The sequence below is a fragment of the Python bivittatus genome, unplaced genomic scaffold (genome assembly GCF_059951505.1).
Source record: "Python bivittatus isolate LINGU-HERP-01145 unplaced genomic scaffold, Pbiv_v1 ctg000700_np1212, whole genome shotgun sequence".
NCBI lineage: Eukaryota > Metazoa > Chordata > Lepidosauria > Squamata > Pythonidae > Python > Python bivittatus.
The window spans coordinates 98,466,207-98,487,492 of NW_028277098.1; the positions used below are offsets into that span (position 1 = coordinate 98,466,207).

At 40.2% G+C, this 21,286-nt stretch overlaps 1 protein-coding gene across 8 annotated transcripts in view; it reads right to left on the minus strand.

Annotated features, from left to right (window-relative positions):
• The window catches only part of KCNQ2 (potassium voltage-gated channel subfamily Q member 2), a 120,860-nt gene that overhangs the window by 12,508 nt on the left and 87,066 nt on the right, over nt 1–21,286 (minus strand). For 3 of the 8 annotated variants that reach the window (XM_088153920.1, XM_088153918.1, XM_088153916.1), the window contains 4 exons: nt 20,018–20,047; nt 7,177–7,400; nt 2,609–2,720; nt 1,916–2,047 (listed from right to left, as the gene is read on the minus strand). In XM_088153920.1, the coding sequence (XP_088010046.1) occupies nt 1,916–2,047; nt 2,609–2,720; nt 7,177–7,400; nt 20,018–20,047 (498 nt within the window). Of the gene's footprint in view, nt 1–1,915; nt 2,048–2,608; nt 2,721–7,176; nt 7,401–12,977; nt 13,032–20,017; nt 20,048–21,286 lie in introns of all 8 variants that reach the window. The other 5 variants (XM_088153917.1, XM_088153915.1, XM_088153921.1 and 2 more) reach the window with 3 other exon arrangements.

Consider the following 21,286-nt stretch of genomic DNA (forward strand, 5'->3'; position numbering starts at 1 on the left):
ATCTAAAATTATATGGAGTTTAATCATGTCTGGACTTATATAAAATGCATCTATATAGCAGGATCTTGCCCTATTAAGGACTAGCAGATCTAATAGTAAAGTTTAATACAGTCTTTGACCAACACAAGTAAAAATCTACCTAAGGACCTTATTTAAGCTAATAGCTATCAGATAACAATAATAAAATATTACGAATTCTAGTAAAATTTGTCACATTTTTGAAACACATTCTGAAGGTACCTGTTAATGCAAAGTAAAATACTAGTTGACTATAATCCATTACTGCAGAACCTTTCAGCTAGCTTCCTATCCGATGTTGACAGATCTATACTGCCGCTGCGCAGAACCTGGATACCTGCGCTGTAACGTAAGGCCGGTCATCCATATATACATACACACACACACACACACACACACCCATTTTGTATATTGAAGACAACGGATGATGGAAGACTGGGGGATCCATGGCGGAGGAATCAAAAAAGTCAAGATGGTGGCTGTGACTGCGTGATGAAAGCCCCATTCCTTTTTATGTGCACTGCTGATGCGACACACATAAAAAGGGGGCAGGATTTTGATTGTGCAATCACAGTCTTCATCTAGACCTGTTCTACAAATGTCCCTGATAGAAGGTGAAATCTTTGAAATCCGCCAGAATCAGAAAGTATCACTTCCCAACACATATTCCAGCCAGGACAACAACTTGCCCAGGCTGATGTTCTTGGCTTTTCTTGGTTTAGAAAGATATAAACTATATGCAAAGTGTCATTTACAACTCTGCCAAAGGTCAGCTGTAGCTGTCACAGGTGGAATCAAATAACTCAAGGGTCAACCTCCCATATTATATGTGCATAATCTCACCAGGAAAGAATGAAGATATTGCTGCTCTTCTGATTTCCCATATTTCTCTCAGAAAGGGAATGCAGGAATGTGTAGCTTGTCCTCACCACTTGGTGAGAAGACAGCAGCTAAGGGCCAACCTCTGCCTCATTCATGAGAGCTCTTGATTGAAGGCTGGCACTCAAAGAAGAGTGAATGAAGTCAGCCGCTAGAGCTTTTAATATTCACTGAATGCTCGTCTACCTGTGGATTTAGCTTCATAAGAGGAAGGCCTTTACGACAATATGAGGTTTTGATATTGCAGCAAAGGAAGAAGAACAATGGCTGGTGTAGGTCTTAATTATTGACCACGGTTTCATTAGTCTGAATTAGTAGTATGGAAGATGAATGTGAAACAATGGTTCTAGGTTCAAAACAGCTATTTCATGTTTGAGACAAGCTACTTGAGTCATTTTGGAAGCAATTTGACACTTCTGGAAGTGTTTCATGTTCAAAACTGGGCACTTTAAAACAAAAATCTTTTCTAAAAATGATTTCTAGTCTGAATTAAGTGTTTTTAAAAGAATTAATGATTTTGCAGCAAAGGGGATCAAAAGACACTTTTCTTTGCCTCCGGATTAGGTGTGTTTAGATCCCTTATTTTCCAAGCTGAGCTTCCAATTAGAATGAGCCTTCTGATCTTCACACAGACCCCAGGGGTGTGTGCAGGGAGGGGGGTCCAAAAAGTCATGATGACAGCTACAACCATGCTTTTGAAGCCCCGCCCCTTTTTATGCACATCGTGACTTTGATTGCATGGTTCCGGCTGCCAGCTTGGCATTTTGGATTCTCTTCCTGCAGATACCCCAAGAGACACAGAACTTTCAAGAACATCCCAATGCAGACCAGAGGAGACGGTTTGTCTGTGTTCCAACAACTACTCTTTCACTAACAACTGTGGGTACCTGGCATACAGAGTAGAATAAGATGATGAACTGATCACCTTGGCTTCATGCTCCAGAATACCAAGCCATAGCCCAGATATGAGTAATAATGGGTAGCAGAAGCCACCAGAGATGAAAAAGGGAAGACTTGCCTGGACTGAAGATTTTTGATCCGGGAAAGCATATCCAAATGTCCTGCTGAATACTGTTCAATGACATCCATCACATCATACGGTCGCAGGCTTTCCTTGAATTTTCGCTTGGAAACCAGAAATCGCATGATGCTAAAGCAGGGAAACAGAGGGACAAGCAGAAACCTGCAATGAAGTGGCTGACCCTTTCTCGGTGTCCATATCTACATTGGGAGGGAGTCCCTATGGAAGACTGGAGATCTTCTAATGTTTTAAATAACAAAGCTATTGGTGCCTGATAAAGCTATTTAATGTCAGCCTTGTGAGGTAGTCCAGACAAGAAGCACACCCAGAAGGACAAGCTCTACTTTATTGTAAGGTTACGTTAACAGAATGTTGCAAGCCTGAAAGTACCTCTCTGCCCCCTCGCCTTTACAATCCAAGAAACTAGGGAGGGTCCCTTCTGAGATGTTTGCCAGGCCCCATTCCTGCTGTGGGCTCAGCTGTCTCTTATCTGACCATTGCCTAGTCTGCAGCTCTTCCTCCTGTCTCCCAAGGTGATTTCCACACCAAATCACACAAATAGTTCCCCCCATACTTCTTTCCCTCATTTGAGGCCAACAGAGTCCCTTATAAACCCTCATCCATACCAGTGGGATTCTGAGCACCACTTCCTGCGGTCACAGTTTTACATAGTGTGGACACACAGCTTACCACACTGCCCGGATGCTGGCTTTAAGGCCTGGTGTGAGATCTTCTGTCAAAAATTCACAGTTGCAGCTCTTGTTGTCAGGGTCAGCCATGTCTTCTCCTGGAAGGCTTGCTTCTAATTAAAGGAGGGAAGAAAGGGGTGAGAAGACAGGAGTACAACAGGTAGAGCCTCTGGCTGCCGCAGAAAGAACAGAAACACAAAGATGCAAGAAGAGCGTGCAGCGAAAAGAAGGGGAAGATGTCTTTCCACTGGCTCTACGCTTTCTTCTCAAAGCTTCCTCTGGGGCAGCACTTACTTCTTATTTGCTGTACGTAATGTTCCATTTTGTGGCTTTCAAAAGGCTCTGGACGGTTTCCACAATTAAAAGGAAATTAAAAGGTGCAATTATGGCTGCAAAAATGCTACGTTAAAAGAAAAGGACTAAAGAGAGCCGCATTATCGTAAGTGAAATGGAAGCACATATAACACTTCCTTGCAAAATCGGGAGCAGAAAAAATCAGTTACTGTGATGTCTCGTGGAATCAGGGGGGTCCAGACTGATGAGCATGGTAGATTTGTTGGGGTGGAAGTTAATTTGCATGGGACTAAAACTCTGATATTGGGAATTTATGCCCCAATGAGGATAAAGCACTATTCTATAAAGGACTTACGGAGAGGCTCTTACGAAAACTGGTGTTTGATGGGGGATTGGAATAGAGTGATCTCCCCACAACTGGATAGAGCTTCGGCAAAAAATATTAAAATTACTCAAGGCAAATTACCAGAAGTTTTCTTTGATTTGGTGGACAACTTAGGGCTTGTTGATATATGGAGACCGAAAAATGGCAATTCAAGAGAGTATATGTATTCTTCTGAAAGGCATAGATCCTTTTTAAGAATAGATATGATTTGGATTTTGAAGAATTTGGCTACTAAGGTTCATAAAGTAGATACTACCAAAGATTTTTTCGGATCATAATCCCGTGAGTTGGGTTTATAAAAGTAAATCCAGTTCTTTTAGATGGAGACTAAATGAAATGTTGCTACAGAAAGGAGCAATAGGATTGTAAAAAGACATTAAAATTATTTGAAAATAATTTAGATAAAGGTACTGATTTAAGAATGGTTTGGGACACAAGTAAAGCTTTTATCAGAGGTTATTTCATACAACACAACAGTGAACTCAAAAAGAAGATGTAAGAGAAAACACAAGGTATTTTGGATGAGATTAAAAAGAAAAGAAGAAGAATTAAAAAGTTTCCAGAGAAAATAAGTATTTCTCAACAAATTCAGGTTTTACAATGACAGTTATCTATGTTAACAGTAAGAAGTGGAAATAAAAATGAACTATGCTAAGCAAAAAACCTTTGAGTTTGCAAACAAACCAGGGAAATGGTTGACATATAAATTATGAAAAGAAAAAGAAAAGAAAACAATATTGAAATTACAAGAGGGAGATACTGTAGTAATGGATAATGTGGCTATGCAAAAAGCATTTATTTCATCAATATTATTCCAACCTGAATATGTCCAAGACATTTCTCTAGAGAAAATAGATGAATAGCTAAAGAAACAAAATATAGCAAAAATTATAGAGGAACAGAGACAGATTCTGAATGGATCTATAACAATAAGGGAAGTTTATGAAGCTATAAAAAGATTAAACTGGGAAAGGTGTCTGGACCAGATGGATTATCAGGTTCTATTATAAATGTTTTGTGGGTGAACTTTTACAACCTTTACAAAATACAACGAATTCTATCTTACAGGGGGTAAGAGGCCAGAGCTGGAAAGAGGTCAAAATAGCACTAATACTTAAAGAGGGACAAGATATGACTAACAAGAAACTATAGGCTGATATCATTATTGAATCATGGCAAGTTGTTTACAACAATTTTGGCTGATAGGCTGAAAATCATTTTGCAAGCATTTATTCATGAGGATTAAGGAGGGTTTTTACCTAAAAGACAGTTAAACAACAATATTAGAAATGTGTTGGACATTTTGAAATATTTGGAGCAACATAATGAAAAACAAGCCGCATTGATTTCCTTGCACACAGAGAAGAACTTTGACAATTTGGACGTTCTCGTTCAAAGTTTTGGAGGATATGAACTTTATAAAATGGGTGGGATCGATCTGTACTTCACAGAAAGCACAAAGAATTGTTAAGTGAGATCTAACAAAGCTTTGTGAGATACAAAAAGGCACAAGACAGGAATTCCCGCTGCCTTCTCTCTTTATTTTAGTTCTTGAAATACTTAATAGAGATAAAACAAGATGAGAGGAATGTGGGAGTAAAGATGAAAAAAAAACTTTAAAAAGTTAAGAGCTTTTGCAGAGGACTTGGTGTTGGTTCTGAAAGATCCTTTAAAAGGAGTTGAAGCATTAATGGGAAAACTAAAAGAATTTGGTACATTAGCAGGTTTTAAGATCAATAAACAGAAGAAGGTTAACAAAAACATGAAAATAGAGGATCAAACAGATTTGATGAATAAAACAGGTTTTAAGATTGAGAAGCAAGAAAATACCTGGGTATCCTTATGACAACTATGAATTGTATGTTGTTTCAAAATAACGATGTTAAGACATGGAATCAAATTTGAAAAGACATATTAAGATGGGAAAAACTACAACTATCATTGTTGGGGAGAATTTCTGTGATAAAAATTAATGTTTTGCCTAGAATGATGTTTTTGTTTCAGATAATACCTGTTTTGATAACTGATGCACCATCGAAATGGTGGCAGGAGGATATATCTAAATTTGTGTGGCAGGGGAAAAAAACCATGAGTTAAATATAAGGTGCTACAAGATACAAAGGAAAGAGGAGGCTTGGGTTCACCTGATTTGAAATTGTATTTTGCAGCCTGCTGTTTGGTTTGGATGAAAGAGTGGGTGCTGCTGAGAAATAGAAGGCTCTTGGAGTTAGAAGGACACAACCTGAGATTTGGGTGGCATGGATATTTGTGGTATGATAAAGTCAAGATTAATGGGGATTTAACAAATCATTATGCTAGATGTGTCATATTGAGAATATGGAATAGATACAACCCAGGTTGTGCCTGAAAACACCTTTGTGGCTCTCATCACAAGAAGCATTTTATAGACGAGAAATAATAGGCTAACACAAATGGCTAAATTATCGTGAGATGCTAGAATTTTGACAAGGGGAATATAAATAAAATCAAGAGATGGACTGGTGGCAGAGGGATATGGTCACTAATGTTTTTCTTATTTGCAGTTATTAGAAAGATTTAAAGTAAACAAAAGATTTTATGGTACTGAATATTGTAACATTGATTTTGAAACAGAATTGTGTAGGAAATGTAATTGCTAAAATGTATAAACTTTGATTGAAATTTGAAACAGAAGAAGAACAAGTGAAAGAATGTAGGATAAAGTGGGCTAAACATTGCGGTTGTAATATACAGATGAAACAATGGGAAAATATGTGGTCAAAAAGACTGAAATTTACACTGTATTATAATCTTGAAGAGAATTTTTATAAAATGATGTACCGTCAGTGTATGTCACCAGAGAGACTGTCTAGAATGTATGAAGCCCTTCAAATTTATGTTGGAAGTATGAACAACAAGAAGGGACATTTGATCATGTTTGGTGGACGTGTAAAAAAGCTAGAAAATTCTGGATTCAAATACATACACCGATTCAGAGGATTTTAAAAAATTATATACAATTGAGACCAGAGCCTTTTCTTTTGGGATTGATGGACAAACAGTTGGAAAAAAGTCATGGAACTTTGTTTTTGTACATGATAAGTGCAGCAAGATTTTACTTTACTTTTTCTTTCCTGCTTACACTTTCAGCTTTCTCTCTCTTTCTTTTTCTTTTTTCTTCCTTACTTTATATTAGTTTGTATTAGTTTTTACCTTTGTTTTTAAAACTTTTAATAACATTATTTTTTTAAAAAAGGAACCAGGGGGGTCCACAGGATGTGGTGAAGGGGAAAATTCCCCATGACCCAATTTATGAATGGAAACCGCACAACCTACTTGAGCCAAGTTTATCTGAGCAGCGCTGGGGACAGACCGCAAGATTCTGCCCACTGAAGGAGAGTAGAAACAAACAACCTTTATACAGTCCTATAATAAATGCTGATTGATGTCAAGTGCCAATCATTCTATTTTTGATAACATGGGTTAGATTTTCTGCTTATAAAGAGAATACATAGTAAATAAAGTGGAGGTTGGCACAAGTCAGCTTTTGTGGTTAGCTACTTCCTAGTTTCCATTTAAAAATACCAGTGCTGATTAAGATAACTCATGAGCCAGCCTCTGCAAACGCCTAAGCAAGCTATTAGGGAGGCCTAGTTGAGTTCAGGGGCCTTGGCATTTTGAAGATTTTGATTCAGGTATTTGCTTTATTCCTTCAGTGGTCCAAAATGTCAAGAAGATGTCCATGACAGTGCAATCAAAACTCTGCCTTTTTGATGTGCATCGTACATGCCAACACCCCTGTACAGAGCTTTATAATTTGCTGCTATCTCCCTTTTCCCACCAAAACATCTCAAGATAAACATAGCCCAAGCCTCGTATGGACCGTCCTCTGATCCCAAGACCTGCCTCACCTTCTGAATTCTGACGGGATGTGGCTCCCTTGATGCGGAAAGCTTGCCGAGCCCGGCTCTGGTCTCCAAAACTCCAGCTCTTGGGGACTTTACTTGGACTATCTTCCACACTCTGGTCTGCACTGGGGGATCTTCGGACACCCGGACCCTGAGGAGAACCTTTACTTTTCGTGGTTGCACCTCGGGGGCTGGAGAAGACACGATCTTTCAAGCTGACCTTTTGACTGGACATGGAGACAAATCAAAACAAGACAAAAAAAAAGGGGGAGACAAGCGGGGGGGAGTCACTTCCAAACCACCATGGGGGCTCCCTTTTAGCCATTCAAAATCAATTGTCTTTCAAAGCAGCAGCAGTAGAAGCAGGGGCCGTGAGATGTGGCTTTTGATCATCGCTGACTTGAAAAGGCGTCTCAGGAAAGGTTTCCATGGTGATGGATGGAGATGTGGGGACCCATTAACGAAGGAGGAAAAGAACCAAGGTGATGAATGAGGGGGAAAACATAATGTGATCTTGTAATGTGGAATATCGTAGAGTGCAAATGGAACGACGGTCATGAAGATTTAGATACAAAGCATTGAGTCAGAGCAGCTCCACGCAAGAGGAATGGCCCAATGGTTGAAACCTGAACCTTGATTTCTGATTTTAGCTCTCCAACATATGCCTATCATGAGCCATTTCTACCCGTCTTCTATTCTAAAGAACCTGGCTCATGTGAGCAAGCTGACATGGTGTGAACAGAAGGCTTAATGCTTTCCTGGTTGACCATTAGCTGTTTGCAATGGAATCTATTTGATATATACAGTCCACCTTCCCTTAAGTTCTCAGAGCAGAGAGATATAGATGTTACATTAGGTCATGCCCCATGTATGGGGTTTTACAGGACTTCCATCCCCTCTTGGAAGGTGGAGGGAAATTTCTCTCTGTTTACTGAGTATATATCCTGTGTGGTGTTTTCAGTTACTCTGACCACCATGAGACACTGTGTGACCCGTTTCTTCCTATTTGGGACCTATCCTATTTGCGACTAATGTAATCTGGCTACTCACGTCTGATGAGATCCAAATAAGATGAAACTGGCCGTATAGTGCCTCCTGGTGGTTAACACAACTATATACTAAGGAAAAAGACAAGATAGTTTCCATCTCTTAGTGGCGTCCTCACCCACAATATGCGTTCATCTGACATTTATAGATGCATTCCTACTGCAGGTTTTCCTCTTACTTGATTCAAACACACCTGACCTGACTGAAGACCTTTAAAAAATCATTCAGATCCTTACAAACACTGGCAAATCTTACTTTTCACCAATTCTTCTAAATGCTGGTTTGCTTTCCTACCTACATCTACTTAACTTCCTAGTTATAAAACTGATTATAGAAAATAGAACGGAGAACCAACCACATTATCTAGGACAGCTTTCCCCAACCTTGCATCCTCCTACATCTCCCATAATCCCCAATCAGCACAAACCTTGGAGGGCAGCCCAAGTACAAAGCCTATGGTTCCTCACAAAGCTGACATTGCTGGCTTGAACCCTGAAGTCCTCCTGGGGTTTCCCTAACTGGCTTCTTGGATAACCAATCAGGGAAAAAGGACTGTCATGCTACAGGCCCACTGGCTTGGACTAGTGTGCAATGAACATCCTTACTTGCCAGAGTTCTCTCTTTGACTTCTTGCCTCTGATGCAGGTGCGCTCTGAAAGAAGTCAACCTGCTAGTAACATGTGATCTCAGTTACCGATATTGGAGTAAAAGTCCTGGTTCAGAATAGGGGAAGGATCATTTCTCAAGGGAAGATAAAATGGTGTGTATGTATGTGTGCGTGTGTGTAAACGTTCACATGTATAGTACCTATCTCTTTATTCACATTGTAGTAGATCTTTTTTGCATTTTCTATATCTTTCTTTTTTCTTTGTATGTATCTTGGATTTGTGTTAATGTGGTTATCTCATATTGCTTAAATAAAAAAAACTAATAATTTAAAAACATTCTCAAGGGAAGGGCACGAGTTTTGCATGCACAAAGTCTTGGCTTCCGTCCCTGGCACTGTTAATTTGAGCACTTGTGGGCACACTATCTGGGATCCAAGGATGTTGAGATTCATGCTTTCAAGAACCCAAACGGGATTCCTAGAATTCCCCCTTGACTGGGAAATCTGGAAGTTGCACAGACATCCAGAAGGCTCAGAACTGGAGAAAGCTGAACTAAATCTAATGTCACATTACACATCCTTCAGCCAGACACCTACCATCTGACCTAAACAGCTACAACATGCAGGCAGACTTTGGAAAGACGGTGAAATTGGAAAGTCCAAGTAAATGAAGAAGAGGAACAAAAAATGTAGGTATCTGCAGCTCATTCTGGACCTGGGTTACATTTATGCAAAGAATGCATTTTGCATAAATGCTTTGTATAATCTCACATGGGGCCATAAAGACATTAAACATTTATGTTGGGAGATGAGGATGGATTTGTGTATTAGTGTGGACAAAAATATCTTCCTGGAGAGATGTGACAACATATGGCAGTGTTTCTCAACCTTGGCAACTTGAAGATGTGCGGACTTCAACTCCCAGAATTCCCCAGCCAGCAAGCTGGCTGGGGAATTCTGGGAGTTGAAGTCCACACAGCTTCAAGCTGCCAAGGTTGAGAAACACTGGCATAAGTGATACCATAGGAAGTTTTGCAGCACCCTTTCTAGTGTACTGGCAACCTAGGCAAAAGTGCCATCTTCCTATATATTGTTTTGTGGCTTCTGGTATTAGGTTTATGCCTCTATGCTCCAGAAGATATGATTTCTAATTATCCTGAAGTAGGAAACGGTCATTTCCTATGCAATGCCTTACTCACACACTCATCTTTGGTTGCCAAAACAGGAGAGCATATGAGAACCCCATGTGGCTATTTCACATTATGAATTAACTGAAGCTATGGATTACAAGGAAAGACTATACCATGCAATAAAGAAGCTAGTTTTGATAGCTGGTTTGAATCATACATTTTGGACGTGCCTCCCTAAAGACAGGAAGGTATGTTAAGATCGGGCACCTATCACTTTCATTATTTTTCTGGGTTCAGTACCAAATGTACAGTGTTTTTTCTCCCAAGGACTCTTATTTTCGTGGTAAAAAATCCAGCAACAAAATGCCACTAATTAAGAGCAGAAGCCTACTAGTTGAAGGATGGTCTATCATCTGTCTGGACACCACTTCCAGAGCTGAAGCCCCAAAGGGTTGCATCCATACCATACCTGCCTTTCCACTGAGCATAACTATCACTGTGCTACAATCACCACCCCCCTAACTGAAGGGGCATGTTTGCCCACATCATCATGTTATGACCATCCTTGTCATCTTGCTGATTGTAAACCTAGCTCAAGCGAAGCTGATTTGCTTGGCCACCTTCAGTTCTAGTGATGGGCCCAAAGAGAGCTATTTCGATTGTGTGCTACTCCTACATACCACTACACTTGTAATAGCAGCCAACTGTATTTCCTGCAGTTGTGACCATAATTGTGTGTGTCGATTCCCTGGTGGCAAGTAAATTCATCAACATCACTTGATCCACAGAGATAATACTGTGTTCTCTCCTACTTTGCCCATGTCTCCAACTTCCCCATAGCTAATATCAAAGCCCTAATTGAAAGAGAAGAGATATTATCCATATACCCCTTTATGCCTCCAGTATCATGGGGGACAAATGATACTGAAAGGAACAGCTACAACTGTATCAACATGGAATCTGAAGATCTTGGAAGGAAAATAGGTCAAAACCTTGGGTGCTCAGGTGATATTCTCACCTATTCTTCCAGTCCGCAGAAGATCAGAGAGGGGAAAAAAGATTACAGCTGGCTACACAGATGGTGTAGACACAAGAGATTTTGGTTTGGAGGATCCTGGTCTGAATTATCTAGATGAGGAACTGCTGGCATCTCAAAAGGAATGGTAAAAATGTGTTTTATCAAAGGACAGTCATCTTGATTTGGAACTTTTTAAGTTAAATTCTGAATGGATCGGAGACAAAAGCTCTGAAGGAAGGACCTCAGATAGCCTAAAGGGAGGTGGAACTATTTCAGTAATGGGGCATATTAAACAATTAAAAATGTCACGGGCCAGTTTATTTTTAGAAATGATGACAACAAAACAAGTCACAACACAGTTTACAGATCACAGTGCCCGAGTTCACATAATATACTAAGCTTCACCCAAGAAAGTGCTTTAGGATTTAGTATAATGAGTGAACCTGGGTAATCTTGGCATATCACTAGCTCTGGCCAAGATGAAGGAAGATAAGGCCATCCTGGAAAATCTTTCCACGCTTCTTATCCTTTTTAAGATATTAGAGAATCACCTTCAATTTAGCTTTGAAAAAGTGGAGGAATACATCAGAGGGTGTTGAGGAGAGGCTATTTTACTGCCCCTTATTTAAAAATATCTCAGTGAATTTAAGGGGAATGCCACTTGTGTTTCAGAATAACAAAGATGGTGAAGCCCACAGCTAACCATCTTGGAAATGAATGCCTTTTGTAGGAAACAGGGTTTGGCTGTTGTGTCGAACCAAGAGAACAGAATGCTAAGCAGAAGGATATTCATAAGCCTGACAGACACACACAAACAAATAATATGGGAACTGAAATTCAACGGTTCTACAACACCTTCATCCCGCTAAGCCAATAATAAATTGAAGCTTTGATCATGCTTTCTTTCTATTGACATAAGAACAGGATTTATGACTAGCATGATCACCATCTGGTCTTTGTAACTTGGCCCTTCTTGCTGTAACATAAAAAATGAAAAACAAAAGGTATGTTGAGATATTCAAGAGAGTGAGAGCTTCTGTCATTTTCAACTAAACCTGGATGCCTTCAGGAGCCAAGATGGATCCTCAAATGGACATGCATCAAGCAAGCAAGCATTCTGTGACTATCTCACTGGGCCTTGCACCAGCAAGTCCACACTTAACTGAAAAAATGAAAACAAAACATGCAGAGAATTTCTGTGAGGTGTGGTGTGCACAAGCTACCTAAGAGTCTGACTTTCATGGAACAGAGGGAGCTTTGTCACGATCTTTTTTGGACCTCGTTAAATGAATGGAGCTCTCCTGTCCTTAGAAATCATGCCAGGTCAAGCAAGCTGATTTAACTCTCCTAGAGTCAACTGGATAACCAACACCACATGATCTGTCATCAGAATCCAAACCCTTGTTTGCAGTAACTGGAGTTATGCACACATCCACTAAAGGGGGCCTGCAGCTAAAAAGTTCATAATAATTTGTCTGTTCCTGCTTAGTAGAAGTCCTAGAAGAGCTGGGTAGGTTTTCAAAAGCCCTGCAACTAGATCCGTGGGAAAAAAAAAAAACTCCATTCATGGCTATTGAATAGCTTCTAAAACAACAGTTGTCTAGTGGACTTGCAACAGCGTAAATGGACAAACTTTCACTGTGTAAGGTTAGTATTCAATGGGAGCTTAGATTGCAGTATTTTTGCTTTGCAGACTAATATCGGTTGTCCTTGCACACTTAGTCTTTTTCTTTTCTCGTGTTCTTTGGCGTGCCTGGAAATCATCCTGCTAAGCTACATTACCCCAAGCAAATCACCCCCTCTCAGCAGATCCTGCACTTGGTCTTGCTGGGAAGAGAAAGATGCTGCCAACGTCTTTCGCTCGCAATAGCTCACGGAGCACCTCTATTAAGCAGATGAATGGGCAGAACAGAAGGTAGCGGGGAAAGAAAAAGAGAGAGAGAGAGAGAGAATGAGCCGTGCAGCTTTGGATTAATTCAGTGCAAAGCAATTGCCGTGGTACCTAGAGGTTCTCGAGCAGCATCCACAAAATGATTTTCTGCACGGAGTGGTTTTACTAGAAATGAGGGGAGAGTAGAAAAATTAGACCAGATGGCTCCTACCCAACCAGATCCTGTGTAGAACGTCACCGGGAAGGCCACATTTGCTAACGATCAGCATCTGGGGTGTGTGTGTGGAAAGGCTCTACCTAACCCCAAGGTAGACATTCAGCCCTTCTACATTAGAAAGGAGAATATTTTTCTCAGTCCAGATCTCTAATGGGACATGATTGACCCCTTGAAAATGTTTCCTGTTTCCCTCCAAATTGAATTTGAAAGTCATATTTGTAATTTTTTTTTTCTCCCAAGTATTGATTGCTGCTGGAATTTTCCATAGGAAACGGATACATTTCAATTTTCAACTCAGTGTTGGGGGAGAAGTTCCCATCTCAATCAATTTGCATTTTCTATTCTTTTGAATGGCAAAAGTTTCCTCCACCCAAATATTAATTACTGGCAATGTTCTAGTTCTTCCCCCAAAATACTACTCACTCAGTGACCCAAGGAAACTTTTAAAGAAAGGGGGTAGTTCCACCCAAATTCAGTGTATAATCGGATAATCCACCTTCCATCTTAAGTTTGACATTTTAATTTTTCTTCATTCCTCATTAAATTATCCCCGTTGGTTGTGTCTGAAAATACAGCATTTTGTCTACCATCAGAAATTTAAAAGTATGAAAGCATTCAGCATTTTGCAAAATAAAGTGTGTGCAGGCAATTCAATTCAAAAGATTTGGATTCAAAATACAATAACTGTATTTTGATTACAGAGGGAAAATAAGATATTATATAAAACCTACACTTATTATCATTCTGATTCCCTTTGCACTCTATTTCTGTCAAGATCTTACAGCACATCCCCCCAACCTAACATTCTCAGATACGTTGGCCTATAATTCCTATCTTCAGCCAGCATGGTGGGCATCAAGTTGAGAGTGATTTGTTTTAAATGAATAACGTGGGGTGATGTCATCACACTTTCGATCTCTCCCTCCTCCTCCTTCTCTCCACATCCTTGGTTGATAGACTCTCACAAAAGCAGCACAGCAGGTGTGGTGTACTGGTTAAGGTCATGACTTGGAAGACCAAGGTTAAGTCCACCCTCAACCATGATAGCTCACTCAGTGACTTTGGGGCACTCGGTTTCTCACAACCTAGGCTACCCTATAGGTTCTCATGTGGAAAAACTGGAGGTAAGAGTTGTATGCTGTCTGAGCTCCTGGAGGCAAGACAGGGTATAAATCAAAAATTAAATAACTTCAATCTGGCAAATAAAATTAGTGAATAAAATAACATGCAATCATAGATGGGTTCTATAAGGCCAGATGAGACTCATGGTAGACTTCTGTTCAGAAACTGAATGCTATATTGAGAGAGATAGAAGAAATAGCATCTTTCTTTGACACCCCATAGTATTTCAATCAACAAAACAGAGATAAAAAGCAGTGTTAGGGTGCTCATGAAAGCTATACATTCATCATGTGTTTCTTAGATATCTGATTTCTGGCAGGAATTAGAAAATTTAGAAGCAAGAACGATAAGAAACAGAGCAAAAATAGGTCAGCCTTGCAAAGTTTTCCAATTTGATTTTAATTCATGAACATGCTTCAAAAGAGACACATTAGTAAAAATCTTTGAAAGATGGGTATTTTGTAAAAGAAGCTAATCTTCTACCAACCTCCACAAAACCCTGAGTAAAGCTAATCCTTGATCGTAACTTCCATTCATGACTTTTGATCCAAATATGAAATAGCTAGATTAGATTAGATTAGATTAGATTGGAAAACATGCAGAAGCAGCTCAGTTTTTTCAAAAGAAAAGCCCATATGTCTCGACATTTAATTCACAGAGGCCTATAAGAGGTTGTTATTTTGAGCCATAATATGGAAATACATTAGCATATCAGTAGTAACCTAGTTTTGCAATTCTTTGTTAAATGATCTCTGCTTTCGTTTTAAAAAGAAAGACTTTGCCTCTGAAGACAAGTCAGGTTAAAGCACCTCCATGACTCTGCAAATAGATCTCCCAGAGAAGTTGGATGATGTACCCCCAAAAGCTCAATATACCTAGTAATTACCAAATTAATAACTTAGCTAAAATAAATTCATATTAGGGATTTTTTTTAATATAGAAGGAATCAGAGAAGCACAAAGCATCATGAAGACTCTTCACTTATTATTTGTATTAAATCAACCCTTTCCAACCTGATGCCCTCCGCATATATTGGATCTTAGCCAACATGGCCAACAAGAGTTGAATTCTGGGAGCTGAATCCACATTTGGGAAACACCAATTGGAAGAAGCTCTATGAGATGCTTCACCCACAGGATAAAGAGATAACTCCATGTTTCTTATGTAGCATCTGGTTTGGTCCAAAGACCATCACATTATTTCAGGTGTCCTGTTCTAATAGACTCCAGAAGGCATAAATCTAGAGCCACTTACTGCTATAAGAACCTCTCAGTCACATTTCCTGGCTTGCAAGAGGCATAATTTGAACTCAGCAGCCCAAAGACTTTATTTTAATATCTGAATAGACCTGAAAATATTATTCTTGCTTTGCAACATCTGTTGGAACTTCAAATGGAATCAACCCTCTTCTCTGTATATGACATCAACATTTAATAAAATAATTTATGGTACTAGCTTATCTCATAGCACATCAGACCAATGGGTCAGGATATCTAATTTGATTGGTCAGTATGAGTTTTTAAAATGTTCAACTACCACAAACAAAAACCAAAATAAAATAAAATCATTTCAGCCAAAGGAGTATTTGAGGACTGCTTTTGTGGACTGGAGCTTCACCATCAACTGGTCTTCGGTTCATCTGTTGCTTCTCTTTCTCACTTTCTGAACAGAAGACTCCAGAAAGTAGACCAAAACATCACATGCCTAGAACTAAAAAATGATCCCCCACACACCTATTAAAATTCTGTGTACATTTTAGCCATTCGCTTGTCTAAGTGCTGGATAGGAGATGCCCAGATACTTGTATGCATGACTGAAAGACTAGAGAAAACAAAACACTGTCCACTTTTCAGCAGGAAATGGAACTATGCATGGCAGTGACTCTTGTAAGCAAAGAGGTGGGAAGTTGACTAGCAAGTAACAGAAAGCAAACACTGGACTCTCCAAAGATCTAGACCAGTGTTTCTCAACCTTAGGAATTTTAAGACGTCTTAAAGTTCCTGAGGTTGAGAAATACTGGTCTAGAGAACCTGCCGAAGTTTATTCTCCCCAGTCCCTTGAGTATTCAGGGACAGGGTTGGAAACAAAAACAGACTCTTTGGAGCCTCAGCAGTCCAAGCCAAGAACTCCAAGTCATGTTTTAAAAAATGCCTAACCAAGAAGGTTCATTCTTCTAGAATAGCAGTTTGGACCCTGCTCTCCCAACAATAGTCAAAACAAGCCTTCCTTCAGCTGTGGTGTATAAGCAACTCCTTACTTATTTGTGTAGCCTCTTACTCCTTACTTATGTAGCCTCTAGCTCCCTTTCTTCCCTCCTGAGTAAGACTTACTAGTTGGAGGAACCAGGTCTGCCTGGGCAATCAACTGGATCAAAGCCAGATAACATAAAAGGGCAAGGGAGTTTCTCTGTACAGGTCTAATAAGGGTAATCGAGCAAATTCTTTATCTATAGATTTCTCATAGTTGTCCTTTTAAGATCTAGTTTCCCTCAACCTTCTTCTCCAACTCTCACATCTGCTCCTTCATCAGAGTAGCCTTTATACTCAGCAGGGCCTGAGTCTGAAGAGACTATTACCCTGCTGCTGTGGCTTATTCACAAGGAGGCTGGTGGTATGTTGATGAAGATTCTCAGCCATCCACGTGGAATTATCTGGAGGTTGAGTCATGGAACTGGACTTCTTTTCTTCTGGTTTGATACATTTCACTGCTTGTCCAAGCAGCTTCTTCAGTCTAGGAAGCTTCTTCAGACTGAAGAAGCTGCTTGGACAAGTAGCAAAATGTATCATACCAAAAGAACACAAGTCCAGTTGCCATGACTCAACCTCCAGATAAGGAGGCTGGTGCTTTCCCTTCACCACATTACCTGCTAGTCAGGCTCTTTGATGAGGTTTCAATTTTACCAGGGGATAGGGAGGCACCAACCACACTTATTTCTTGATTGCTCTGATCACTCTGTCTCCTGACTGGAGAAAACTGTATGAGTTAGTAAGAAGTGTTTTAACTGTCTGTTGGCCTGTTCTTGGCTAGTCTTGGTGGAGAATGGACCTTCTTCAATGATGTAAGGTGATCATCACTGATTATCAGGATAGATAATCTGCTACTACATTTGTGGGGGGGGGGAGGAGCAAATGTTCAATGGTTAATTGAGTCGTCCAGGCCAACTAAATGTTCTTGATCTACAACCCTATCAGTCCTGACTAGTAGCCAAGTTGGCATGGCTCCAAGAAAATCTGAAAGGCCTTCTCCAACCTGAAGCCTTTGAGATTTATTGGGGAAAAAGATCTTGAATTATAAAAACTGAAGTCATTAGAGGGCACCAGCTGGAAAAAGTTTGCAAAGAGGTTCTATCCTGCTTTTTAACACACCAATCCCTCTCCAAACACACCACGAAACAAAAATCACCTGGGCAGAAACATGTCAGTAATCACAGAGCAAGGAGCTTCTGCACATAATTTTCATAATTGGTAAGGATAAGATGCTAGGCAACCACATGGCTAGAGCTTGCTTTTTCACAGGCAAAGGCATCCACATTTAAGCAGAATCAATGAACCCTAATTGGTAGGATTTAATTGGTTTTAATTTAATTGGTAGGATTTAAACCGCTCATGATTCAATTACTGTAACTGAGAGTTCATCCTGATCTGTCCCGTTATTGTAGCTACGTTGAATCCTATACACCACTTAGATCTTGACTTTAGCTCACAACCTTTGGAGGTATGAATGTGGCCTGCTAATTGGCTCAATGCCTTCTAAAGTCACTGAGATGGTGTCCAAAATAAAATTATGAGGCTGTTCTTTTCTCAACTGCACTCATACTTTAAATTCTGGACAGGAATGTTTCTGATGTCAACATCTCTGGTTGAATGCTCCCACCCTTGTCCTAATAGGACACAAGGAGGGCTGTCTGTCTGGATTCCTTGTAGGAAATAAGGAAAGATACTACATATGATTTTAAAACAATGACAACTGATAGTAGCCAACAGGAAACTAAAAAAAAAGGTTCCTTTGAAGAGTTACAAAATATGGTGAAGGAAGTCCACATTTGCACCAGCCCTCATTGGCACAGCAATGGTTGCCAGTATAGGAAAGGCCATTAGAAGCAGGTATATTTTTCCAAGAAAGGCAGCAAGGTATAGTGGTTAAAGTGTTAAAGGGCACCCAGGTTCACATCCTCACCCTACCATGAAGCTCTCTACGTCATCTTGTGCTAGTCACCTTTCTCAGCCTCACCAATCAAGAAAACCGGTGAGAGAAGGCATTTCAGACAAACTATAAGCTTTAGAACAGGATATGGAACAATTTTTTTAAAAAATCAAGGGCTCCAGGGATACCCTTGGCAAAAATCTTTTGTAAAGGGTCAGATCCTAAGAAAGTTGAGCTAAGTCACGGGCCAACCTTTCTCTTTTTCACTTCCTTCCTTCCCCTTGTCTGTCTCTCTGTCTACCTACCTATCTACAGTATTGATTTATCCAATTTTTTCTAATCTTTTCCCCCTCCTTCTCCTTATCTCTAACCCACCTTTGTTTTTCCCCTCTCATCCCTAAACTCTAGATATTGCTCACCATTAATTAGCATAGAAGTCCCTAACATTGTCTGAAGAATGTATTGTGGGCAAAATGGGTGGGGAGGAAGAACTGAATCAATCACAAAATAGCTGGTGGGGGAGATGACAATTTACTTAGCCAGTTGGGGAATTCTGGGAGTTGAAGTCCACACATCTTAAAGTTGCCAAGTTTGAAAAACACCGTGCTGCACAACTGACACTTCATTCCACCCACTGCACAAGTGAATGCCCAGATTGGCTCCTTGCTAGAGACACAATGGCAGCCATTTTGTTCAGCCCACATTGAAATGAAATGCTTCCACCACATGCTATCACGGCTTCACATGAAAGCATTCACTAGCATCAGTTCTATCAGCAAAGCTGCACCCAGTGGGCACCCAGGCCTTGGTTTGAACTAAACACAGCAGTCCTTCCTGCCTGATCTTCAGCCCTCTGCAAACCATCATCCAATGTGGAAGTGTGAGTTCTTAAATTGTCAGGGAACTGTATGCTTTGAATGAAGTCTGCAAGGAATTGATGCAGCCAGAGAGAGATCCTGTGCCTTTCAGTGAAGATTTCTTTGCTCAAAAACAGGGATGTGTGACAAATGTTGGTGGGTACATGAATGTCCTTTCTTTCACTGCTGTCGGGGCCAAAAGAAAGGCTGAAATACAGGTGAGGGAAGAGAGGAATATCCAAAATGGTCACTTTGGGATCGCCTTTCCCAGCCTGGTGTTCTCCCGGTGAGCTGGATTACAACTCCCATCATTCTACAGCCACCATGATTACGACCTGAAGAATGATGGGAACTCAGTCCCATCCACCTGGAGTACAACAACTTGGGAAGCCTGGTTTCAGTCCTCAATTTAGGGAATTTAGACCTTTTCCAGTCTCGTTACGCCAGCTCTCCTATAGGACACGCATTATCCTTTTTCTGTTCCATTTTTGACAGCGCAATGCCAGATCTCAACGTTGGTTTGGAGGCTGCGGCGGTGCCTGGTCTAAGACTCCCACCTGCTAAAAGCTGTATTGTCGCTGGAAAGATGGGAAAACGGGATCAAAGGGCCACTACTATGGGTTGTCAATACAAGGCATGCGGACAGGATCTCACAGCACAGGATGCGAGCAGGTTGGACATTTATAATGGCTATTTGAATGGCTCTCAGGTCCTTGTCATGCCATGATGCATCACGCGCATGACAGAACAGGAACACAGACGCAAAGAGAACGAGAGTGAGGTGGGAAGGCGTGAAGGAGGAACATACAGACCTTGGAGATGATTCTGGCTGCTGTTCTTTCCTTAAACAGAAGCAGAAGTATGTTAGCGACAGAGCCACGTTTGCAGCGGGAAAACAAAAAAAGAAACGAAGAAGCAGCTCCAAACAAAACTGAGTGACGAAACAGAAATGGGCCTGTGCAAAGATAACCCCAGAAAACAAGACCCAAAGAAAGCTAAATGCAAAGACTGTATTTGAAAGGATGGACTTCCATTTCCTAGGCTGGAGGTGTAAAACACTGGCCGGCTCGCTGACCTGCAGGATACGGTCCTGTGATCGTTTCGCATCTTTTGGGGATATTGTATTCATCGACATAAGCAGGTTTATGGGAAAATCTTTAAATGTCAACATAATGGTGAACTCTATAGCAAAGCTTTGGAACTTGACTGTTTATCAAGAATTATGGCTGGGGGTGGGGGTGGCTAAAAGAATTATACTGAGAAATTGGGGAAGTAATATTTTTCCAGGTGCCATGTTATATCGTTCCAGATCCCAAGGAATGTGTGATTTATCTGTTTTGGAAAAGGCAGTATTTTCTACTAATCAAAGGATGCAGCAAGATTTGTTATTAGAATCATATTTTGTATTGTCCATATTATAGTAGCGAATTCATTAGTAACCCAGTGACTGTTGACAAGTGAAAAATATAAGGTAGATTTTTCTCTTTTTTCTCTTTCTTAGTTCATATATTTAATTTTTAAAAATTTTCTTTTTCTTTAAAGATCATCTTGTTAACTGTGTATGTATAAAACACAATTTTAAAAAATAATTTAAAAATGTTTCTGTTCAAAAAAAATAATCTCCATCATTCTGGTTCTTATCTTCATTTCCTCTTTTCACAGCCATCACATATTTTCAAACAGTTAAACTGAGACAAAGGTTACAATCAGCAGGGGAACATAGCTTTTAGAATTCCTTCCAAGCTCACTCATCCTTTGGCTGCTCAATCTGCACAGCAAAGAACAGCGAGTTTTGACAGAGTTTTAAGCCTAAATTCCAAGCTCTGTTTTGTCTGCACAAGCAAAAGGAGAGTGAGTTTAAATGACTAAACCATATTCCCCTAGGAAGAGTACAGGTAGTCCTCGACTTACAACTACAATTGGGACCAAACTTCCATCGTTAAGTGATGTGGTTGTTAAGTGAGTTGCACCTGATCTTACGACCTTTTTTGCCAAGGTTGTTAAGCAAATCACAGTCATTAAGCAAATCCAGCTTCCCTCATTGACTGCTTGTCAGAAGCCCCCCAGGAAGGTCACAAATG